The 25,001-nt window shown below is 57.3% G+C and overlaps 1 protein-coding gene across 5 annotated transcripts in view; it reads left to right on the top strand.

Moving 5' to 3' along the window:
* The window catches only part of MOB2 (MOB kinase activator 2), a 50,759-nt gene that overhangs the window by 11,733 nt on the left and 14,025 nt on the right, over positions 1-25,001 (top strand). The window contains exon 1 of one of the 5 annotated variants that reach the window (XM_033402569.1): positions 20,644-20,666. The exons of 3 other annotated variants lie outside the window; for them this stretch is intronic. In XM_033402569.1, coding sequence (XP_033258460.1) covers positions 20,659-20,666 — 8 coding nt within the window. In that variant the 5' untranslated portion in view covers positions 20,644-20,658. Of the gene's footprint in view, positions 1-20,643; positions 20,667-22,049; positions 22,335-25,001 lie in introns of those variants that run through there. One more of the 5 variants, XM_033402568.2, reaches the window with a different exon arrangement.

The following is a 25,001-nucleotide window of genomic DNA, read 5'->3' as shown; positions in this document are numbered from 1 at the left end:
ACCGCCGTGGCCTCTTCCGTTGCGGAGCACAGGCTCCGGACGCGCAGGCTCAGCGACCATGGCTCACGGGCCCAGCCGCTCCGCGGCATGTGGGATCTTCCCGGACTGGGGCACGAACCCGCGTCCCCTGCATCGGCAGGCGGACTTTTAACCACTGCGCCACCAGGGAAGCGCCAGCTGGGGTTTAAGGATGCGTGATTGTCAGCCCCACGAGGCAGGAACGATCCGTACATCCTTGCTCGTGTGAAGCCGTGGCGGGGTTGGGGGGGAGCTGTGCTTCCTCTTGGGGTGCTTTGTTTTTTTCTTGTGTGTCACCTCCTCATGGGACCTGTGGTTGTAGGTGGGAGCGTTGGTGGTTTGCCGGCCCCTAAGTCTGAACTGTCACCAGGACAGCAGTGGGGCCTGGTGTTCATGGCAGATGTCCCCTCTCTCCTGAGATGGCTCCACGCCAGGGCGCAGCGCCGCCACCCTGATGGTGGAGCCTGTGCCCCTGGGGGCGTCAGTGGAGCTCATGTCCCATTCACGCAAGATCCAGGGCCTGCCCAGACACCAAGCTGGAGTCCCTCCCTGCCTCGCCCCACCGGGGCCCCCCGTGGCCGTCCACACAGCACGGGGTTGGGGGGACGTGCACGGCGCCGACCTGGAAGCAGGTCTGTGCCCCCCGGAAGCCCTCCCTTCTCTGCTCCGCTCGGGGACTGGGGCGATTCCAGTTTACCTCCCAGCTGGAGACCTCCCTGGGCTGCACGTGTGCTCCGTGCGACCTGCGTGGTCGTTTTCTGGGTGGAGCAGCTCTGCTGTGTGCCGGGGGCGTGGGGTTGGAGTGGCAGGGGCCCGAGGGGTCTGCTGTCGGTATCCGCCCTGCCTTGGGTCCACCTCCTCCTGCGTGCGGGTCCTCCCTGCTCCCATCAGCACAGGCAGGACCCGTGGGGACAGGGCTGGCCGAGGGCCGGTGTTGGTGGCAGTGCATGTGGTGGTCAGAGACACTGCCTCTGCCATCTCACAGACTGGCCTCCGGTCCCCCGTCCACCACCAGCTGTGTGACCTTGGCTGCTGTGTCAGGTCTCCAAGCCTCAGGCGATCCCCGTGTGTGGGGGCCTTGGCACCTCGCTGGCGGGTGGCGGTGTCCTGGTGTCTGTTCCTGTCGTGCCTGCCGCGGTGACTGTGTGGTGGGAACAGGCACTGCTGTGAGGGACATGGTGGCTGCGTCTCCATGGTGCCCTCGCCCTGCGTTTACCCACGGTGGGGGGGATGTCAGGGCTGGGCACACAGCTGTGCTTCCACAGCATACGTGGACCTTCAGGAATCAGCGCCTGTGGCGCTACAGGGGGACGATGACGGTGCTGGGCTTGGGCTGGCTGTCCCCAGGGGAGGGAGGCCACGGGACTGGACGGTGGGGTGGGGGTGTAGTGAGGGAGCTGCCCCACCCTGTGACTCTTCCCAGAGCCCGGGGAACTATGGGACCACAGGTCACTGGTCTTTGAGTCGGCTCTGATAGTTCAGGTGTAGGATCAGGACACTGCATCTGCAGATGTCCCCAGCTTTCTGCTGATTCGCTGTAGTTGGGGGTCACAGGATCCTCCTGGTCACACAGCAGATGGGAGAGCAGTGGTAATCACGGGCCCCTGCTGGCCTCCGGGAGCTGGGTGTACCTGCCAGGAGCAGTTCACAGGCACCACTGCACTGCGCTTTTCCATCTCTCATCTCTTTCCCAGAAGTCCGGGTCACTTGGTTTCTAACAAAAACAATAAAATGTCCCCTAAAATGACGTTTGGAGGGTCTGCGGTGGAGACTGCACTGTTTGGCCTGTGCGCCTGGTCCTAGAGCCTGACTGCTCACACACCCCACGGTCCTGGCTGCAGGGCCTGATTCAGAAGCCAGTTGTGGGTGGTGTGACCACATGAGGGTCACAACTTCACTGGGCTCCCTCCAGGCAGGCCCATGGTTCCCTGGGCTGACCCAGCTCCAGGGCCACAGGCTCTTCTAGACCCGGGCACCCGTGGGTGGAGTTGGGGAGCGTGTCTTTGTCTTTGGCTCAGATCTTCTGCAAACCACCAGAGTACTGACCGTGTTGTACTCCTGCTTAAAAGACCCTCTGGACCTCCTTGCCTAAGGGATGAAGTCCCCATTTCCTTCCATCCCTGACCCCCAACCCATGGGTGCCCGTTGCACTGCAGCCTGCTCAGGCCTCTGATGTATCCTCTTCAGCCAAGACCCCTGGCCTGTGCTCACGCTGCCTCCTCGGCCTGGAGAGCCTCCCGTCTGCCTGCCTGACTCCTGTGTGGCTTTCTGGCCATGGGCTCCTAGAACATTTGACCTCCACCTTCAGGGCCCAGTCACAAATGGGGGCAAGGATGGAGCTTCCCAGCTATCTTCTTAAAGATGCTTGCCTGTCTGTTAGAAAGAGAAATTAAGAAAATGATCCCATTTGCAGTAACATCAAAAAGAGTAAAATATTTATGAATAAACTAAGCAGGTGAAAGATCTGTATGCTGAAAACTGTAAGACATTGATGAAAGAAATTGAAGAAGACATAAAAGATATTTTATGTTCATGGATTGGAAGAATTAATATTGTTAAAATGTCCATACTACTCAAAGCACAAGCTACAGATTCAGTGTAATCACTATCAAAATTCCAATGGCATTTTTCACAGAAATATAAAAAATAATTCTAAAATTTGTATGGAGCCACAAAAGACCCCAAAGCAATCTTGAGAGAGAAGAACAAAATTGGAGGGATCACCGTCAGTTATTTCAAACTATATTATAAAGCTACAGTAATCAAAACAGTATGGTATTAGCATAAGAACAGACATAAAGATCAATGGAACAGAAGACAGAGCCCAGAAATGAACCCATGTGTATATGGTCAACTAATTTACAACAAAGGAGCCAAGAATATACAGTGGGGAGAGGACAGTCTCTTTAATAAACGGTACTGGGAAAACTTGACATCCACATTGAAAAGAATTAAACTGGACCACTTTCTTATGCCACACACAAAAATGAACTCAAAATGGATTAAAGATTTGAACATAAGACCTGAAACCGTAATACTTATAGAAGAAAACATAGGCAGTATGTTGACATTGGTCTTTGTGATGATTTTTTTTGCATCTGACACCAAAAGTAAAGGCAACAAAAGCAAAAATAAACTAGTGGGACTACATTAAACTAAAACCATCTGCATGGCAAAGGAGACCATCAACAAATGAAAAGACAGCCTAGGGAATGGGAGAAAATATTGGCAAACCACACGTGATAAGAAGTTAATATCCAAAATATCCAAGGAGCTAAAATGTACAAAAGACCTAAATAGACATTTCTCCAAAGAAGATACACAGATGGCCAAGAGGTATATGAAAAGATGCTCAACATCGCCAGTCATCAGGAAAACGCAAATCAAAACCACAAAGTGATACTACCTCACAGCCGTCAGAATGGCCATCGTCAGAAAGAGAAGAGGCATCAAGAGTTGGCGTGCTTGTAGAGAGAGGGGAAGCCTCGTGCACTGCTGGTGGGAGTGTAAATTGGTGCAGCCACTGCGGAAAACAGCATGGAGGCGCCTCAAGAAACTGCAAATGGAATTACTGTATGATGAGCAGCCTCACTTCTGGGAGTGTATCTGAAGGAAATCATCACCTTGAAGAGATTTCTGTACTTCTACATGCATTGCAGCACTATTCGCAATTGCCAAGGTATGGAAATAACCTAAGTGTCCATCGATGGATGAATGGATAAAGAAAACATGGTACGTGTGTATGTATATATAGATCCTTCAAGAGGGAAAAGGCCGGCCACCCGGGGACACATAGTGCACACGTCACTGACAGAAGGCACATCCAGACCCTGTCAGATCACAGAGAAATGGGCAAGAGGCTCCGCGAACGTACAGCTCCCAGGTCTCGCCCTGGTCAGAGGAAGGGGCCCGGCCACGCTGCTCATGGCCATGGGCGAGGGGCAGCCCAGGGCTCAGGGTCGCCTATCTCTGCTGACTTCACGTAACTGGACAACCAGACCTACGTAGATAGTCTTTCCTTTTAACCCTTTTACACTTAGTCTGCACACGTTTAGGTTGCACCCTTCCCGAGCTGTGGGCCGAAGCCCCACTCACGTTGAGGCACACGTGCACCTTCAGCTCCTGAGGCGCCAGGCGGTGTGGACAGAAGGGGGAGAACACGGTGCCAGGAGAAGCCCGGCCGCTGCCTCTGGGGCCAGAGGCAGAGAAGCTGCAAAACGAGAGGGGCCCCAGATAAGCGTCGGCTGAGTGACTGGCATGGCCCACGTCTCTTACTGAAGGATTTTGAAAGCAGCCTTTGTTAATGAAAATCAGCAAGACCCTTCCTTTTCATCTCTGCTGATTCTGGAGTATTTAGTTGAAGTTGCCTAAAAAGAAGGCCCACTCTCCCCACTGCTGTCTGCAGGCTTTGCCCTTGCTCCGTGTCGCTGGCCGGTCATGCCAGAGCCCCTCTGCCTGGTTGTGATGTCGGGGATGCCAGCATCCGCTGGGATTTCTGGACAGGCTTTGCTCCAGTCAGTGTCCTTTTCCATCAGACCTCGCGTGAACACCTGGGCTCTGGTGGCCCTCCCGATAGAAATCTGCTCTGTGTCATGGTGGGGCCCACACTAGTGCCCGTGGCGTGCCCCTCCCAGATTTCCAGAATGTGCTGGGCCCACTTGTAGCTTCTCCCTCTGTTCCATGTCCAGTGTCTTCTTCGTGCCACAGTCTGTCTTCATCCACTCCTCCACTGGGGTGGCTGGAGGCCGCCCAGGAAGACCCCCCGTCCCCAGTCTCCTGTGCTACCGCAGTGTTCTGGCCTCCCTCCAGCCTCTGTTCCTTCTGTCGGCTCCCCTTGCTGACCACCCCTTTGGAGGCAGGGCAGCGAGGTCTTGGGTCTGTGAACCAGGGTCTCCTGTGGCCGGTCTGGGGGGGGCGGTGCCCGGTGCCACGTGCATCTCAGCCCCCTCTGCTGGCGTCTCCTGGCCTCTTGCTAGCATCCCAGAGAGGCGGCGGGGCCCTTCCTGCACGCCAGCCTGCCCGTGGCCAGAGTGCCCGGCAAGACAGGTCTGCCTGGCCATCTGCCTTGGAGGAGCCCCTGCGAGGCACCTTGTGAGGCGAGTAGCTGGACACCCAGCGCAAGGTTCCTGGGTCAGGTGTTAGAGGGGATCCCCAGGCTGCCTTCTTGTGTATCCCATGTGGCTGTAAGGACCCAGCACTGCAGAGCTTCTTGTGAGCCAGTGGGGTCTGAGGGCATGAAAGCAGCCACTTTGTAAAGGGGACCGTGGCATGTAGTGGGCACCATGGCAGCTCAGGACACTGTGACCCTGCCCCCTCTCGCTCGCTTACCCACACTGGGTAACTGGGGATTCTGGGGAGAGGGAAGTAAACCCTTAGCCCCATCAGAGCTGACGGACAGATGAGCAAGGCCCCGTGGGACAGCTGACCACTTCCTCTTGCGCTCCAAGCATCCTCTGGGCCCGCAGAGGGCCCATCCTCGCATATGGCCCATTCTCTGCCCACAGAGGTGATGGGAGAGAGGTGATGCCAGGCTCTCACAGTGGCCATAGGCAGGCCGGGAGCTTGGTCTAGGAGACATCTGACACAGACCTCTCTGTGTGCTAGCCAGGAAACGTCCCTTCTCAGAGCTCACAGCCTTTGCGTGGTCCCCACTCGCCTCCAAGGTCAGAGCTGGGCACTCACTTTTCTTTACTTTGTGTCTCATTTTCTCTTCATTGGGTGAGAGGGAGAGAATAGGTGTGAGCCTTCACCTTTCTGAGGTGTGGACGCACTGATGAAGGCTGCGTGCCAGTGTAACCCGTGTGAGTGTATCATAGTTTACCTGAGGTGGTTGTTTCCTGTGAGGTGGTCATAAACACCGTTGTGGGTCCATCTCTCTTTGCTACTTGTTTTTTTTTTTTTTGCGGTACGCGGGCCTCTCACTGTTGTGGCCTCTCCCGTTGCGGAACACAGGCTCCGGATGTGCAGGCCCAGCGGCCATGGCTCACGGGCCCAGCCGCTCCGCGGCATGTGGGATCTTCCCGGACCGGGGCACGAACCCGTGTCCCCTGCATCGGCAGGCGGACTCTCAACCACTGCGCCACCAGGGAAGCCCGCTACTTGTTTTGTAGGAAGCCCGTTGGGGGCCCTCCCTTGATGCTACATCTTGTCACACGCTTTCTGTTACCGGCTGCCTGCTGGGTGGCCCAGGCCCTGCCCTGGCTGGCACTGTCTGTCCTTTATGGTCCTCCATTTGATGGGTGACGTGTCAGTCCACTCTCACCGTGTTTCTTCTTAGTGGGGCTGAGCCTGTTTTGATGTCTTTTATTACCTTTTATGAGCTTTCCTCTGTGAACTGCTCGGCACAGTCTCGGGATGCTGTTCAGGTGCGCGTGCTGTGCTCACTGCCGGGAAAGGGACTTTTTCTTCCCGTGCTTCCCGCGCAGAGGGACTTCCCTCCGGTGCCAGGAGCTGGTGCCACACTCAGATGTAGTAAGACCTTGGAAGCAGCTGGGCTTGGCGTCTTCTCTTTGCACAGCAGGGAGATTTCACTTTTCTACCCGCAGACACGCTTGCCGGGGCTCTTCTTTCTCTCACCGCGTCAGTTCCGTTCATTTGGAAAATGCTCCCTCCCATCGTGTGCCCGAGGCTCCCGTGCTCTCCTGGCCAGGCCCAGGGTGCCCAGGAGCCAGTCGGCCTCCGGCCCGAGCCCCACGCTCTGCGAGTGGGGACACGCTGGACTGGTGGGCAGCTGCCATTTCACAGACGGAAGGAGGCACAGAGTCGGGCAGCTGCCCCGTCCCGAGGCCGGGAAGTGACGGCCCCCCTCTCTACTCGGAGCCCACCGAGCCTGCTCTCGAGGCCTCTGGGCTGTGTCTAGGGGCCCCCAGGAGGAGGACCGACCCACCTGTCGGCCCTGGGCTCTCTCTCCAACACAGGCTCTGGGCCGGGGGTGGGGGGCGGTGGGGGGCACGTGGAGCACCTTGCCGGACTTGCTGGAGGAGAGAGGGGGGCTCCGCAGGTTGAAAGCGCCGCTTTTTCTCCCCGCGTGTGGCTCCTGCGTCCACCAGAGGGCGCGCCGGGCGCGCCGGAGGCCGCCAGCGGGGCCTGGGGCCCGGGGCGGGGCTTGCGGCCACTGGCCACCGGGAGAGAGGAGAGGCGCGAGCTGGAGCGCACGGGCACTGAGTGGTCCCTCCTACTGCCGGCCGCCCCTCACGTCCGCGCGGGCTGCTGGCTGCTGCCGGTCCGCTGGGTGGCCCGTATCATACGGCGGACCGGCAGCGGCCGGTGGGCTTGGCTGGAACCGCCCGATCGCCTGGGAAGGTGGGAGCTGCGGCCGGACGCCGGGCCTGCACGTGATTCCCACTCCCACCTGCGCGGGGGCGGGGGGCGCCCCGCCTCATCCCCTCCGATGCTGGGCGACCTCAGTGTTTCAATCTCTGAGTGTCTGGAAGGTGAAACAGGTGTTTTGTTGTCTCAGGTGGTCCGCCGCTGGCCTGTTCATTTTACCCTGCTTCCCGCTCCCCCGCCCCATGCTGGGATTTTGTTTGAGGGATTCTAGACAGCCTGTGCCCACTCCGTCTGGTGGCACCCGTCAGGGTGACGGACCTCAGGGGAATGTGTCCATTTTGTGCCCGTGTTTGGTTCCTTGCTTAGCTCTGAGCTCTGGGGAGGCCCAGCTCTGGGCCCACCGCCACTGTCTGGCTGTGTTTGAGCACCTTTCTAAGGGGCCGCCAAGAGGAAGGTCTGCATTTTGCTGCTCGCTGACCTTGAGTGAAGTGTTTACTTCTCAGGGTCCTCATGAAAACAGCAACCCCACACGGAGCTTACTTTCTACTTGGCCATTCTGCCATGATGGCCTGAGGCCTGGGACAGGGGCACTGCCAGGGCCAGGGACTCTGCCTGTGGCCCCAGCAGAGGGGGTGGGGACCTCTCTGAGACACACAGGCCTTCTCCAAGGGGTGTCAGAATCTCGAGAGAGGATAGGGTGTGGCTGGTGGCAGTGCGGTCCCACAAACGCGAGGTGCCGTGTGCACCAGGGCTCGCCGGGGGCCCCCCTTTTTGAGCAGGCCTCCCGTGTGCCGCGCCCTCCCTGTGCAGGCAGGAGCCTGGGCCAGCAGCCTTGGCCGGGCTCCGGGTGGAGAGTCCGGTGGGCGACAGATATGTCCTTTGTCCTTGACCTCTGGCACATCTCCACAGAGACAGTGGTGTCCGTTTGGAAGCCTTGGGCTGGGACTTGGGTTATATCCCATGGCCTTGGACAGGGTGCAACTCACCCTCAGTGTTGGGTCAAGGGGTTTTCCTTATTTTATTTTATTTTTTTAAAAGAGAAAGGTGAGTATATGATTCAATTTTTTAAAATTTTATTTATTTATTTATTTATTTTTGGCTGTGTTGGGTCTTCGTTTCTGTGCGTGGGCTTTCTCTAGTTGCGGTGAGCGGGGGCCACTCCTCACTGCGGTACGTGGGCCTCTCACTGTCGTGGTCTCTCCTGTTGTGGAACACAAGCTCCAGACGCACAGGCTCAGTAGTTGTGGCTCACAGGCCCAGTTGCTCCGCGGCATGTGGGATCCTCCCAGACCAAGGCTCGAACCCGTGTCCCCTGCATTGGCAGGCAGACTCTCAACCACTGCGCTACCAGGGAAGCCCCCAAGGGGTTTTCTGACTCCCTGGCATCGGAAGGTGGGGGACGAAGGGAGGGGTTATCCTGAGGTGCTGCCTGGGGTGGGGGGTTGGGCAGGGGCTGAGCTGTGCCGGGAGACTGTCTAGATGAGGCCAGCCAGCCTCGCAGGCAGGGCAGGGCCTGCCTCTGTGAATCTGCCTTAGCTGGGTGGGAAGCCCTGCCCACAGACGGGCACAGGAGGTGTGGGCATCAATTGGTAGCTGAGTGTGGGGGCCGTCAGGAAGGGGAGAGCCCAGGGGGCCCTTGACGGAAGGGGAGCCGGGGGCCACCTGCCAGTATCCTGTGTGGCGCTTGGCCCTGATGCCTGAGTAGGCTGGGCTGGACTTGTGTGTGGAACCTACCCCCTGCCCAGGCCCACTGGAATGAGAGCTGAGGGTTCTGGAAAGGCAGAGACCCACGGGAACAGAGGTGGGAGAAAACAGCAGACAGAGGAGGAAGTTGGAAAGCTGGTGAGCAAGTGGACGCAGGCTTGAGGAAGCTGGAACCTGAGCGAGCTGGGAAGTTTCTCCTGAGGAGCCTCAGGATGGCTTCCGGATCTGTGGGACCTCGGAGCCTCCGAAGGAGCCGGTTGCAGGTCTGGAGGTGCGCAGGAGAAGCAGCTAGACACCGTGCTCCCTCCCACCTACCTTGAATCTGAGGGTTACTGTCCGGAGAGCACAAGTCCAGCACTGCACCAGGGCCGCCAGCGTGCAGGTGAAGCCTTGAGGACATCCCGCAACCACAGTGATGAGCTTCCCCAGCCCAGTCTTGGACCCCAAGACCTGGCAACCGCAGTCCACTCTCCAGGTAGAAGAGTGCCTGGAGTCTGACCCGCCCAAGAGAAAAGACCTGCAGACGCTGACAGTGGGGAGCCGACGGACAGCACCCGTGCTACCTGCTACAGGGAGGCACACGGTCCCCCAGTGACATGCCCTGAGTGCCGCCCGCGCACTTCAGTGCCACCTTTAAGTATGAGTGGGTGGCCAGGGCCACCAGGTGTTTTGTGGAACGTGTGAACAGGAACGGCAGAGACCAAAACCTAAAGAAAAAGAGGGAGCAGACTCTGAACAACCAAGTAAAATGGGGCTGTCGTTAGTTTCCTCAGAGACTTACAGACCATGGAGAACCCCGGCAGGTAAGAACTGACTGGTACAAAGAAGGAACATCCAGAGAATTAAAAAGAACGCTTGCAGGTTAGAGGTGCGATAGCAAATTAAAAACCTGGTAAAGGGATAGGAGATAAAATTTGGGTGTATTTCCCAGCAAGTAGAACAAAAAGTCAGGTATGGACACCGGGAGTGCAAGAGTAAAGACATTAGAGCATCAGTGCAGGGGGCTCTGCGGCCACAAGGGAGTTCCAGAAAGAGCAGGAAACAGAAAGAGGGAATTTTAAGCAACTCAAAAATTTTCCAGAATCACAGGAAGTGAGTTCACCCCATGCCCCACACAGTGAATGCTCCCTGTTCCCACAGCAGGGGACACGGTTGTGACATTTCAGAGCACAAGGGATAAAGAAAGGATTTCAGAAGAGAGGAACAGAGAGGAACAAAACAAAACAAACCAGGAATCCGAACAAAATTCCAACCCGGAAACTAAAAAATAATCTTCAAGAGACTGTCAGAAAAGGACTTGCAACATGGACTTAATTTCACATCAGCCAAACGGTTAATCCTGCGTGAGGATAGAATAAAACTTGCATGTAAATTCTGAAAAAAATAGTGCATCTCATCAGCCCCCTTTCAGGAAACTTCTGAGGAGACCCAGTGCCGAAGGGAGAGGAAGGGGGTCTTCGGCCTTGGGAGGGACAGCAGCCCTGCAGAGGGCTGGGGAGCTACCTGGTCAGAGCTGGTCACCTCCGGGGGTGCAGGGAGGGGCTGCAGCTGAAGAGCCCCGGCTGAGACTTTCATTCCGGGCTCCCTGTCAGGAACCCACTCAGAAAATACTGAGGGTGGTTCAGGTTACTTCCGAGGCGTTGGATCCAATCCTATGTCTTGTTTGGGGCCTGTCCTTATACAGATCTTCCTCAACTTACCATGGGAACTACATCCTGACAAACCCATCCTAAGTTGAAAATATTGAAAGTTGAAAATGCGTTCAATACACCTGACCTCCTCGCCTACCTTAAATGTGCTCAGAACACACAAATTAGCTTACAGTTGGGCCAGATCATCTCACACAAAGCCTGTCGTATAATAAAGTGTTGAATGTCTCGTGTAATTGATTGAATATTGTACTGAAAGTGAAAAACAGATGGTTGTGTAGGTCCAGAATGGTTGTGGGTCAGGTTCACCCTTGTGATTGCGGGCTGACTGGGGGCTGCACTGCTGCCCGGTCTCACTGCTGGGAAAAGGTCAAAATGCCAAATTCCAAGTACAGTTTCTACTGAACGTGATTTCCCTTTGCACCGTCATCAAGTCAAAAAAATCACAACTCGAACCATAAGTCAGGGATGTCTGTATTCTTAATTTTCCCAATTAATAATCCCTGGCTTCAGTTTTTAGACACGCCACATTAAACCTAACTCCGTGTGGTCGGCGTGCCGTGCCTGGGGTGGCTGTCAGCTCGCAGACACACGTGTCCACGTTGCTTCCCCAGCATCTTTCCGTCCTTCCTCATCCTACGTGCAGTGCTTACTTTTTAAAGACATTTTTTGGGAAAAGGCATGACCAGTGGAGGGAAGCTCACCCATAATCCTGTATTTCATCATGGAGTGAGTTCTGATGACGTCGGTCACCTGGACCCTGGGCGCAGGCAACCACCTTTGTGAACACCTTTGTGTTCACCTGGCAGGCGCAGGTCACAGGCTGGACATCCTCTAGGCCTGTCTTGGTAGCGATCAGCCCCGCTCTTGTCTCCGAAGTTACGGGATTGCATTGGAAAAGCGTGTGGGTGTGCGCGCGTGTGTGCGCGCACGCGCGTGCGTGTGTGAGTAATATGAGTGGTGTTGAGGTGTAATTTACGTTCCACGGCGTCCTCCGAGTTGAAGTGCGCCCCTCGATGAGGATGGATTCTCGTGGGCAATGGCGTTCCCTTCGAGGCACTGCCTCCCCGTGCCCTCCTGCCGCTCCTCTGCTTTCTGGACCGGTTCTGCCTCTGCTCTGTGGTCACCGGCAGCCATGCGGCAGCTCCTTCTCTCGATTGCAGGGCAGACTCTGTTGTGTGGCGGCGCCAACTTGCAGTGGTGGGCGCTGCCGTCTGCACCCCTGTCCCGCGAGCGCCTCTTCCCTGCGGCTCCTCTGGCCTGAGCGCTGCCCTCCTGCCAGCCGGGCCTCCCCTGGAGGAATCTGAGGTCTGGGCTGCAGCATATCTCGCTCTGGCTTTCCTCTGACTTTCTGACACTCCCACGTCGGATGCCTTCCCTCTAATTTAGAGAAGAAAACAGATCTCCAGTCGGAGGCGAATATGCCATGGGGACTGCTTGACTGCCGGCCGCCCTTTGACCTTGGTGAGCCGGGTGTCCAGAGGAAGAGTCTCCTCCTTCTCCTGTGTGACCGACTGCGTCCCCTTGTTTCTCCCATATAAAACCCCCAGGTCCAGGCCCTCCCCAGGCCTGATGGCCGCAGTGGGAAGTGGACAACGCAGGACACCAGCCCGGCAGGGTGGCTGGAGCTCTTTGATGATCGTTGACCCTCACGGCCTTCTGAGTGCCGTGACCCAGGCGCGGCCAGGTTTGTAAGCATGCCGTGAAGCTGCTCAGCTGGCTCAGCGCATCTTATGCTCATGTGGGGCATGTGGACGTCTTCAGGTCTGCAGCTCTGACAGTCGCCGCGAGTTCTCCCCGGACCCCTGACGGGTGGCGTTCCTGGCGGTGGTGAGGGGACAGCCTGGGGCCCGCGGGTGGGGGGCTGTGGGCAGGAACTCATTCTCCGCCTCCACTGGGCTCCTAGCCTGACCTCTCTTGGGGTCCTTCCCTCTCTGGAAACTTCCTACAGCCCTTCCATGTGCAGTGGACCTCTTCCATCTCTCTCTGACGTTTTTCTCAGGAAAGACTGTTTCTTGATTGGATTTTAGTGTTTTGGTTGGGGGAGATTCCCAGTGTTGGTGCCGGAGTGCCTGCGGGGACAGGCCTGTGCGGGGACAGGCGCAGGCGTCTCCCTTCTGCGTGCACTCTGAGCCTCCTTCCTGTGGACTGAGCCTGGGCTAAATCTTGCCTCCGAGCCTTTTATACCAGCGGGGAGGGCGGGGCGACTTGGCAGGACCCACATCACCCTTTATCACCCTTTACTTAGGCGGCCTGGGCTCCGTGCCAGCTTGGCTTGTGAAGACTGGGCGGGGGGGGCAACAGTGTCCCAGTCCCTGGCCATGAGCTGGCCTCTCTGTGGGCGTGGAGCGCACTGGGGAGCGTTGCTCCTGGTGCCCCCAGGCCCTCGCTGGTCACCACCTGGCTCTGCGTCTGCTCGTCTGGCAGCCAGCGCTGCAGGGGTCAGACGTGGCTACTGTGCAGTCTGGGCGCCCCTGTGGTCGGTGGTGGCCAGGGGCCCAGCAGACCGACTAGGCTCCACCAGCCACTCCCACTGGGTGGCATTTGGCTGGACTTGAACCTGAAATGCCACCATGACGTGTGGGGCATTTCTCTGCCTTGTAACTTTGTGCTGCTCTCCTGGCCCTGAGCCCTGCAGGGGTGCAGCCTGCCTCCCCCCTTCCCTTTCCAGGCGCTCTTCCTGCCTGGCCTCCGCCCTGCTCCAGCATCTGGGCGTTTCCACGCTCACCCTGGCAGCCGGGCTCCAGGCCGGCGCTTGACCTCCACCCTGACCCCACAGGGTGCTGTGCAGGGGTGTTGGACAGGTGTGTGAGGGATGTAGGGTTAGCCCTGGAGGGCGATGGGCCGGAGCCCGGCCCCGTTCTCCCCCAGCGCCAGCAGACCTAGCCGCACTCAGACTGGGAAGGGGCGAGCCCAGCAGGGGCTTTCTCACACCGGAGGGGAGAAGGTACAGCAGCCCTTTCTCCTCTCTGGTATGAGGCGTGGTGGCAGTTTCCTGGGAGCGGTGGTGGTTTCGGGGCTTCCAACTGCAGCCGCTTCCTCTGCCGAGCAGGGCTGAGAGGGAGGCGCGGATCCGGCCCTTGCAAGTCGGACTCACCCACCTGCCTCCTGAGCAGCTGCCTGGGCTGTTTGCGACGAGCCGCTGAGGGCCCTGTGCTCTGCCGGGGCAGCTGAGCTTTAGCCAGGCATAGAAATAAGCTTCCTTCCCTTCCAGAGGTGCCTGTCCCCTCGGGGGAGGGGGTTGGTGTTAAGAGCAGAGGGTCTGGAGCAGGTGGCCTGCGTCAGATCTGGACTTTGCCTCGGCTGTGCCTCCGTTTCCTCCACTGCAGGATGGGGACGTCAGGGTTCAAGTGAGTGAACACTGGGAAGTCATCGGAACCCTCGGGGAGGCCACAGGAATGGAGTTGGGGCACCGAGGCCCAGGAGTTGGGATTCCGGGAGGTCATTTCCTGTCTGTCGTTGCTGGTGCACGTGCACGGGGCTCCCGGGCCAGCGCGGTCTCGGGAAGCAGAGCGAGGCTCTTGCCACCCGCCTCGGGATGTAGCAGGTCCACTCGCAAGCAGGGGGAGGTGAGGAGATGGCCTCAGCCCGCTGTGGGAGGGGCTCCTCCTTCCTCCTCTGTCCCCTGGGTGGTGTGGGATGAAGACCTCTGTCCCTGCACCAGAGGGTGTCGCTGCAGAAACCCTTCCACTCCTGCCTCTCCCACCACTGCCGCGTGTGTCCTGAGTGCTCTTCCGTTGGTCCCAAGCTGGTTTCTTGGAGTGGAACTCTAGTTTTCCCCTCTGAGATCCAGCGTGGTTACCCCATGGAGTGGTGACCCCACGGAGTGGCGACGCCATGGGGTAGCATTGGCTGCGACATTGGCAAGACGTCCCAGCACTTCTGACTGAAGTCACAGAAGCACCTTTTTCAGTCACTCCCCGGGACCTTTCCACTCGTGAGAACAGTGACTTTACCCCAGCAGTTTTCCCATACTCCAGGGCACGAGCTGGCTAGGCTCTTTGGGGCATCTGGATGTGGCCCCAGCGTGGGTGGGTGGCAGTGGGGGATGGGCTCAGGAGCCTGCGGGGGGAGGGGCGGACACTGTCTGCAGGCCGGTGCGCTCCAGGTGCTGAGGAGAGAGACAGGGCAGGCCCGTGAGAAGATAGCCTCTGTGTGGCCGTTCCAGTCCCCTAAAACCTTTGCCTACTTTTTCATTTTTGAAAACATAGACGAAGCTATTTGTTACCATGAAATGGATCAGTCCTACAAAAAGGAGTTGAGAAAGTGGTAGTCAGCCCGGTAAGTGCCGTCTAGTGTAGAAATAAGACATCCCAACACGGTTGTCTTCTTTTTCTTTCCTGTGTTCCTAAAGTGAATCATTCATTGCAACATAACACATGCAGAGAAAGCACAACTCCGAGTGCACGTGTGTGCGCGGGTTTCAGGTTAGCGCACCACGCCCTGCCCATGTCACAGAACCGGCAAGGAGGCAGCACGCAGAGGCCCTGCGACCCTCCTGTCCTCGCCTGACATCTGGCACCTGGTTGCCCTTGGGTGTTCTGTGAATGGAATCCCGTGCCAGTGGCCCTGGGGCGGTGGCTTCTTTCGCTCTCCGCAGGCCTGCGGCACTCGCTGCTGGTGCGCCAGCAGGAGTCCTGCTCTCTTGTTGGTGTGTTTGCCTCTGGTCAGCTTTTACGAGGTGTAATTTACATTCCACTGAATCTAAAATGTAAGCTTTGTTGAATTTCAACAGAGGTGCGTAGCCTCTGACCACCCACAGGGACAGTATAGAACACTGGATGTCCCCTCAACACCCCCTTGGGCCTTGCAACCACTGACCTGCCTCCTGCCTTCTGTTCTGGCTAAAATCCGTCTAGAGGGCTCCCCGAGCGTCTGGCGTGTGGGGTCTGCCCCTTCTGAGCCTGCTGCTTTGAGGCTCACCCAGGTGCTGTGCGTAGCTGCACTTTCTTCCTTTTGTGGCTGAGAAGTGGGCTCTTTCACAAATAAGACAGTTGGCTCAGCCGGAGGCCATTTCCGCTGTTCCCCACATGTTCGCAGATCATGAATCGCGCTGCTGTGGGCACTGACGGTGTCTTCGTGTGCCCGACGCCTTCGTCCTTGCTGCAGAAAGGAGAAGAGTTGCTGGGTGGCTGGGGAAGGGCATGTGTGGCTCTGGAAGACTTTCGCCCTGTCCTCTCCACCCCCTCCAGCGGCTCTGGTTTCTGCACGTCCCGCTCAGCCCTTGTTAGCCTCCGTGGTCGGACTTCGGCCATCCTGGTGGGTGTGGGGTGTAGCTTCTCTGGGGAAATGTCTATTACAGTCTCTTGTCCATTTTTCAGTTGTTGCATTTTGAGAGCGCTTTGTCTGTTGGGGACAGAAGTCCTGTATCAGTGTGTGATTTGCAGACCTCCTCTCCCAGGCTGTGGCTTGTCTTTCCATTTTCTTACTAGTGTTTCTTGGGGTACAAACATTGTTACTGTTGATGCTGTCCAGCTCCCCGTCACCTTCCGTGGACTGTGCCCTTGGCGACTTGCTCTGTTACGTGCAAGGACTGAGCGTTCGTTCCCGCTGCTTCCGAACAGAATTCCCAGTTTGGCACATGGCCCTTTCTGCGTGTCTGGGGCTGGCCTCCTGGAGGGGTCAGGGGCAGGCAGGCAGGGTGCCTGGGTGGACGTGAGCACCTGAGTCTGTGTCTGCCTCCTTTACTGGAGCTCACGCGTGTAAAAGAGGTGCAACTGGGAGGGCGAGGAGAGACGCATTCTGACACCAGCCACGTACCTGTGAAGGAGTGGGAGGGCCGTGGCCCCCGGCTGCATGAGCTTGTTCACGGTACCGTCAGGGGCCGGCGGGGCAAGCCTGGGGTGGGGGGCAGGGGCACTGGGGGTGGCCAGGGGAGGAAGGGTGGGAAGAAAGGGCACCATTGCCCGGCAGCTGTACTCGCAACTCACACGTGTGCTCATAAACACGCACATACACTCACAACACAGACTTACCCACATAGATGCACATACCTCACACACATGCTTGTAAGTACACACATCCACTCACAGCACACACAACACACGCTCACATAGACACACACACAACTCACGCATTCATACCCATTCGCATGTACACACATGTATACATGACTCACACACATACAGATACACACACACACCACTTTATTTTGTTTTTAAAAACGCTAGTTTTTCCCCCAGTTTTTTTTTAATAAATTTATTTATTTATTCTATTTTTGGCTGAGTTGGGTCTTCGTTGCTGTGCGCGGGCTTCCTCTAGTTGCGGCGAGCATAGGCTACTCTTGGTTGCGGTGCACGGGCTTCTCATTGCGGTGGCTTCTCGTTGCGGAGCACGGGCTCTAGGTGCGTAGGCTTCAGCAGTTGTGGCACACAGGCTTAGCTGCTCCACGGCATGTGGGATTTCCTGGACCAGAGCTCGAACCCGTGTCCCCTGCGTTGGCAGGCAGATTCTTAACCACTGCGCCCCCAGGGACGTCCCCAGGGTACCTTTTGTCTCAGATATTTTAGTTTCCATATCTACAAGTTCAATTTAGATCTTCAAAAAAAAAAACCACGTTTTTTTTTTTAAATCTCCTTATCACGTGTCCAGTGTTTCTCTTGTCTCTGGAACAGATGGGATACAGTCATGGTGACGTTTTAACACCACTGTCTTCTGACTGTGTCATTGAGCCATTTTGGGGTCCTTTTTGATCGACTGCTTTGATTCCTAGTAATGGATTGTTCTCCTCCTTTCCTGAGGTTGGATGCAAGGCCTTGGGGTCTTTGCCTTGTTCGGTGCTGGTTGTTTTTGTGTGTCTGTGTTCCTTGGACTCAGTTGGAAACGATTGAGTCTTTTCAGTTCTTGTGTTTGTTCTGTGTTGGTGGGATTATGGCGATGTTTCATTTCAGGCTGGTTTTTCTCACCACTGACACGGGACCTCTGGAGGTCTCCACCTGGTGCCACTCTGGCTGGTGGGGAAGGAGCTCTTTTTGGGCCCATGCGAACCTTGAGGAGGGTCCTGCAGATCCTTCTGGGTGGCTTGTCCCTCCCGCAGCAGTTCCTTGTACATGTGCCCTGTCCCGAGCTCAGCCAGGGACCCCACGGGGCCCCTCAGCACGTCTGCCGAGTTCTCCCTGCAGCGCTTTCCGCTCAGTGTCCTGTCCCCCTGGGGCGCTGCCCCCTGACCTCTGGCTGTTTGGCCTCTCAGACTCCCCGCTGAGACGCCTCAGCTGGGATCCCTCGGGGCCCTCCTGGGTCCCCTTCCTACCATGCTGATCCATCCAGGCGGGAGCAGGCCACTGCAGCGTCCCCTCGCCGGTTCCCGTCTTGCAGGGATCACCGCGCTCTGTTGCCTGACGTCCAGTGTCTTGAAAACTGTCATACATTTGTCCAGTGTCCTGTTGTTTGAAGCAGGAGGTAAAAACCAGTCCTCATTACTCCCTCTCTACTGGGAGTAGACGTCCCAACTGGCAGTTTTAGGGCTTTCTGGTTTAAAAGGTGCACAGGCTACAACGTGGATGAGCCTCGGGGACATCACGCCCAGCGAAATAAGCCAGTCACAGAAGGACGAATCCCGTCTGATTCCACTCACGTGGGGTCCCTGCAGGAGTCCCATCCACAGAGACGGGAAGCAGACGGTGGGGCCCGGGGCTGGGGGAGGGGAGGGGAGTGAGTGTTCATGGGGACAGAGCGTCCATTTGGGAGGATGGAGAAGTTCTGGAGGCGGATGGGGGTGATGGTTGCACAGCAGTGAATAATATACTTTATGCCCCTGAGCCGTGCACCTAAAAATGGTTGCAATAGTAAATTTTATGTCGTGTATTTTGCTACAATAAAAAGAGTATTTAGAAATGTTTGTTTTTTCAAGCAGCTGCCTTTGTGAAGCCCTCAGTCCCGCCGTCTTTTGGCTGTTGTCTCTTGGTTCCCTCACAGGAGCAGTGTTGAAATTAGCTGGAAACCCCTGCCGCTCCCCTTCCTCTTGCATCTTCTGAGTTACGTCGTGTCTGGTGCTCCTGTCATGCAGGGTTGGCTCTCCAGGTGGGATGTGCTTGGTGCTCACACCGCCCTCAGCAGGTGTCCTTAGAGCGTCGCGCGTGTCAGGTTCGCCTGGAGAGCTTCTTCACCCACATCCCGGCTTTTCTGCAGAGTTTCCGGTCAACCGGGCTGGTGAGCCTGAGAACTGGCATTTCCGACAGGCTCCCAGGTGATGCTGGTGATGCTGGCCCAGGAGCAGGTGGAGAAGCAGCCGTGTAACTGTGTGGAGGCCTCGTGGGCGCGGGAGCACGTGAGCTGCACGCCCCTCGCGGAGTGTCTGCCGCCTGCACAGCACTGTCGATGCTGGGGCAGGACGGGTCTTTGTGTGGGGCCTCCACCCACAAGACACCAAGAGCACCCCTCACTGGGAAACTGCAGACATTCTTACACATGCTTTTTCAGAACATAGAGGAGGAAATACTACCTAACTAATTCAGTGAGGCTAAAATAAGACAAGAACCTAACAAGAAAAGGACAATTGCAGAGCACTGTCCTCCGTGAACACAGGTGTAAAACTCCCTAAGAAAGCATTAGCAAAGCGAATCCGGCAAAAATACATAAAAAGAATAACAGGTCATAACCCAGAGAGGATGTTTTCCCAGAAGTCTAAGCTTAGCTGACCTTTGAAAATCAGTCAGTATAATTCACCACATTAACAGAATAAAGGAGAAAAAAATCTCAATTAGATGTAGAAACAGTGCATGACAAAATATTCACGTAAGCAATCAGCAAACCAGGAATAGAAGGGAATGTTCTCAAGTGGTAAAGGGCACCCGGAAAAAATCTAGAGCTCATATCAAATGTTCAATTGAAAGACTAGACTGAACATCTGGCCCTGCGATCAGGAACCAGGCAAGGATGCTGTCTCTCACGACTTCTGTTCAGCACTGTGCTGATGGTCTTAGCTGTGCCATGAGGCAAAAAACAGAGAGAGAGAGAGAGAGAAGAAGAAAAAGAAATAAAAGGTATAAGTATTGGAAAGGAAGAGGTAGTTTGTTTGGGAAATAACAGGGTCATATATACTTATAAAATTACAGGAAACTGCAAAAAGTCTGCTAGAGCTAAAGAAAAAAGGTGAATTTAGCAACATCTCAGGATACGGAATACAAGCTGTTTGGGCTCACAGCTCCTGTAGCTGCTCTTCTCCAACCTGTGGCCCTCAGCTCAGTGGTTGGCCAAATCCCCTTCCATCTTCTGTTTCCCATGGCACTGCCTTGCTCTTTCTTCTAGTCTAGACTTCATTTCAGGAACTTTCATTTGTGGTTCTTACTTTGAGTTCTTTTGTCTCTCTTTTCAAATCTTTCTTTTTTTTTTTTTGCGGTACGCAGGCCTCTCACCGTTGTGGCCTCTCCCGTTGCGGAGCACAGGCTCCGGACACGCAGGCTCAGCGGCCATGGCTCACGGGCCTAGCTGCTCTGCTGCATGTGGGATCTTCCCGGACCGGGGCACGAACCCGTGTCCCCTGCATCGGCAGGCGGACTCTCAACCGCTGCGCCACCAGGGAAGCCCTCAAATCTTTCTTTAAATCATTTTATTTCTGAGGTTTTCAAATTCCAGTTTATCGAGGTACAGTTTTCATCTGTTTTGTGTGTGTCTTTTTGGAGTGTTTTAGTTATTACTCTTCCTTATTCTTTTCTATTTTCATTGGACTCAACCTTGTAGCTTTTCCCACTTGCTCTTAAGTGCTCCACATTTTCCTGCACCTTCAACTAGGGTTCTGGGCCCGATGGCTTTGCTGCCTTCACAGCACGGGAGCCTCTTCTTCTGTGGTTTCACAAAGCCACTCAGAACCTCCAGGTTTATCACCATCAGTGGGGGAGGTCGGAATGATCCCCGGGGGTTGGATCAGAGATGGAGGCGTCAGGATGAACTCACGTCTAGCCTAATGTGGTTGCAGTGTACACGTGAGTGGGGATGTAAACATATAGATTGGCATGCACACCCGTCTCCTTGCTCTGTCAGCTGAGAGGGTCTAGGAAAACGACATCCCAGCAGCAGTGGCATGACCAGGTCAGTTCTCGGTCTTTATTTTTATCTATTCATTTTTTAAAATTTATTTATTTTTGGCTGTGTTGGGTCTTCATTGCTGTGCATGGGCTTTCTGTAGTTGGGGTGAGTGGGGGCTACTCCTTGTTGCGGTGTACCGGCTTCTCATTGCAGTGGCTTCTCTTTGTTGCAGAGCACGGGCTCTAGGTACGCAGGCTTCCATAGTTGTGGCACATGGGCTCAGTAGTTGTGGCTTGCGGGCTCTAGAGCGCAGGGTCAGTAGTTGTGGCGCACGGGCTTAGTTGCTCCGCGGCATGTGGAATCTTCCCAGACCAGGGCTCGAACCCGTGGTCCCCTGCATTGGCAGGTGGACTCTTAACCACTGCACCACCAGGGAAGTCCCAGGTCTCGGTCTTTAATTTTCTCCAATAGAGGGACCCAGGGCTTCTTGAAGAAGTGGCTGGTTGTGGGACCAGGGCAGGGAATATAACAAGATGAGCCTAGAGGCACCTTCTGCTCAGTTATTCCAACTGCCCAGAGGCTGTGTCCTCCCAACCCAGGGCCTCCAAGTCTCACTCGCTCACTGGGTGAGCGCGGTGCCTGGGTTCCTGCCCTGGTCCTCACGTGCAGCCGGGACTCTGTCGGCGTCCCCAGCTTTGCCCGGGCAGTCAGCCTGCCCCACTACACGTCAGGTAGTCCTCTCGGTGGCTTTGGAGTTGCCGCCGCACAGAGCTGGCCTGAGCCTGGACGGATGGTTGGCCGGGCCCTCTGTGGGACACAGCGTCGGGGACAGAAGCCTGGGCTGAGGCCGGGGTGCTGTGCTGCCGCTGGACGGGGCTTCTGGACAAGCGTGGCCGTGCTGCCCCCATTGGCAGCTGTCCCCATGGTCAGCCAGAGATGAGGGCTGCGGAGAGCGTCGTCCTCTTTCACACGTTTGCTTCTGCAGTCCCTGGTGGTCTCCTGTGTGTGGCCCAGCTGTAAAGGAGGCCTCGGCCACACAGCTTCTTGTGCCCCCTCGGGAGGCCTCTGGCCGTGTCCGTTGGGATCTCCACCGCCCACTGCCTACGGCAGCTCGGCTCCTGCTTGGGGCGCCCCGGCCTTGTCTTCCCAAGGCTGTGGATGCAGACACCACACGCCCGCGTCTGCACTCTGCAGGTGCATGGTCAGCCGTTCCCTGCAGCCCAGCTGGGGCGCCCGCCCAGCCCCGCCTGCTCAGAGAGCTTTCCCGGCCACATCGGAAGGGCCCTCGTGCCACGGCGGGGCCTCACTGACGGGTCCTCTCTGGGCTATGCCTGTCCCCTCGGCAGTGGCCTCGCCCCACGCTGCGCCCGCACGGCGCCACTTTGAAAAGGCGATTGAGACACTCCCTCGTGTAACCAGACTTGGCCGGCCTCCGCCTGTAAAAGGAGCAGCTGTTTGTCCCTGCCCGGCCAGAGCCCGTCTTCCTCCCCCGCTGTCCTCATTGGCTGGCGTGGCTGGCTCCGAGTCAGGGCGAGTCAGGGCTGCTCGGAGGGCAGGGCGGCGGGGAGCAGCGCCGGTGCCGGGGCTCCCACTTTCCCAGCCTGCTTCCGCGCTGCCCATCATGCTGGGAGACCACAGCAGTGTCCCCACAGACCGGGCTCTGCTCAGCCAGCCCCCGAAGACCGGGCTCAGCTGCAAGATGGTGCTTCAAGCAGTCGGCAAAGTGCTCAGGTGAACGTGGCAGGGACGGCAGGGCTGTGTGACTGTCCCTAGTCCCTGCCCCAGGGTTCAATCTCGGGAGGAGTGGCCGTAGTTGTCCTCTGGGTCAAGTTGCCGTGGTGTGCAGACCCCTCCGGTGGGACTGGGGGGCTGGTGGGCCCCGGGCAGGCACGGCCCCACCTGTGGATGCCTGGGAACCAGCTGGACATGGTCAGAACTGTGTTTGGAGTGAGGTTCTCCCTAGAGTCCTGTGCTTCCTGCTGTTTGGTGGGGGGGGCCTGAAAGGGAAGTGTTTGGCCCAGAGGGTCTGGGTAAGAACAGGGGGCGCCCATGACCGGTGTCCGTCTTTCTGATGAACCACGTGTCAGACCGCAGCAGACCTGCCTCGTGCCCTCCCGAGCCTGCTGGACAGAGCCTTCGCTGCCCCCGGCGTCTGGCCTCTGGTCCCCGGGCAGGATGACCAGTCTGTCCACCAGCGGCCTTATCTAGAGAACTGCCCTGGGCCTTGTCTGCTGTAGGGGCGTTACCAGAAAAGCAGGTTCTGACCTCTTTTCTCACCTCTTTTTCTGACCTGCTGCAGCAGAGCCTCCGGTGTCCCACACGAGGGGTTTGGAGAAACTCCAGCGCCTCTTCTGTCTCAGGGTGGAAGCGTCTGTTTCAGGCATTCGGGAGAGCACTGGGGGGCCCTGCTCAGCCCAGCTGGGAGGGGAGGGGGCCCAGGGTAGGCTCCTGGCGGGGTCAGGAGCGCTGTCCCTCCTCACCCAGGATGTGTCACAGTTTAGACTGAAATCAGGTTTCCTTCAATGTAATAATCTTGTATTTGCCTGTGATTTGGGTGGGTCCTAACTTTTAAGTGAAAGTATCTTTTGCTTTTCTAATCCTGTCTTTAATTGCAACCAAGCTAAGCAGGCCTCTTGGTCAGGGTCTGGGGTGAGGGCCAAGTGTGGCTGGTGGTGGGACCAGCAGTGAGCTCTATGACCTGTGTCTCCGGCTTCCTATGGTTTGCACCCTCCTCTCCCACAGGGGCCGCCCTCTGCCACCCAGGGAGGACTCACGGGGAGTCTGCCCTGCGATGTAAAGGTGTGGGGCAAGCTGGCAGTGCCCCCTCCAGGTCGTTGGTTCAGATCAGGAACGGTGACGTCCCCACAGCGAGTGGGGGCCGGTGCGTGCCTGTGTGCACATGGCATGGTGGGAGGGGCCCGGATGCCGAAACAGGCTCCAAGGAGGACAGGAAGGCAGGGCCAGCCCTCTGAGCTGTCTGCGAGAAGGAGGCCAAGACCGTCCCCCTGGGGGATCCGAGAAGACTTCCCAGTGAAGGTGGCGGTCCAGCCAGGTGTTAGAAGAAGAGCAGCTTATTAGCTCATGGGTAGGGGAGGATGCGGGCTCTGAGCAGCGTGGCCGCCTCGTGGCTGCGGTTCTGGACGGAGCAGTGCCCCGAGCACCTGGTGTGCATGGACGGTGGGTCTCGGGTGTCTGCAGCCCTCGCTCGTCTGCCCCGGTGGCTTCCCTCTCAACGGGCCTCTTATTTTGTAGGGGACGTGGCTTCCCTCTCAACTGGCCTCTTATTTTGTAGGGGACGCGCGACTGTGAAAGTGCGCTTTGTTTGGGTGCTGACTGCCAGGCTGTTAAACGAGAGGTGACCTGCGTGTCTCTCTCCACAGCGTCTGCCTCGTGCAGCCCGTGGGGATTTGACAGGGGTTCTGTGGGGGTCTTCCCAGCCCTCAGCCTCTGAGTTTCTGCTCTGGGAAGGGGCTGGTCACCAGGGCCAGTTAGGACCGGTGAGAACATGGTCCAGGCGGCGGGGTGGGGTGGGGGGGTGTCTCTAAGTGTCAGAGTGCGGTTTTCCCAGTCCCACTGCATAGAACTTGGGGGCTTGGGAGGGTGGGCATCCCTGTTTGTGGGCTCCTCCTTTCTAAGACCACCTGTGGCACCGCCCAGTGTTCCATGGGGCCTTTCTGTGGGACCTTCCCGGCATCTGTGTTTTACTCTGAGTCCACATTCACACATCTGCAGGAGCCTCATAACCCCACTCCCCACCCCAGACCTTCGACCCCCTCTGTCCCGCAAGGCTGACTCCAGGCCGCCCCACCTCCAGACTTGCCCACCCTCCTTCAGGCCTCCAGGCTCCCTTGACTTCCTGCAGGTGCCCCCTGCTGAATCTGCCCTGCATCCCCCTCCTGGTGAGAACCTTGGCCGCTCTGGCATCTGTGCCAGCATCTGGGGAGCACTGCGAGCCAGGCACTGGCTGGGGGGGCTGGGGGGGAGGACAGCAGTGTGGGCGGGGCCCTGAGGAGAGAGGGGAGCCTCCCCCACCTGCCCGTCTCGTCCCCTGATCCAGCGCCACCTCACTGGCTGCAGCCAAGCCGGCTCTGCCTGGAGACCACCGGCCCCTTGCCCAGCACTAACGATGCCTGGAGGATTCATTTGTTTGTAAAACCCGGAAGCTGCTTGCTACCCCCTGGAGGGCAGGACCGTGCCGACCAAGGCGTCCTTGTGGTGGCCCCCAGGGGTGGCCGTGCCTGGGGTCTGGAGTCTGGGCCAGCCGAGTTGCCTTTGGCTGGAGACAGTGAACTGAGCTCAAGGCGTGGGCCTTCGGCGTTCGGTGGGTTCCCTCGGCCGCCGCCCACCCCAGCACTCGGGGCTGTGTGCAGGCGGGGCCCGCGGTGCATCCACGTTCCT

The sequence above is a fragment of the Orcinus orca genome, chromosome 8 (genome assembly GCF_937001465.1).
Source record: "Orcinus orca chromosome 8, mOrcOrc1.1, whole genome shotgun sequence".
Taxonomy (NCBI): Eukaryota; Metazoa; Chordata; class Mammalia; order Artiodactyla; family Delphinidae; genus Orcinus; species Orcinus orca.
This window is presented reverse-complemented; position numbering and strand designations above follow the sequence as displayed.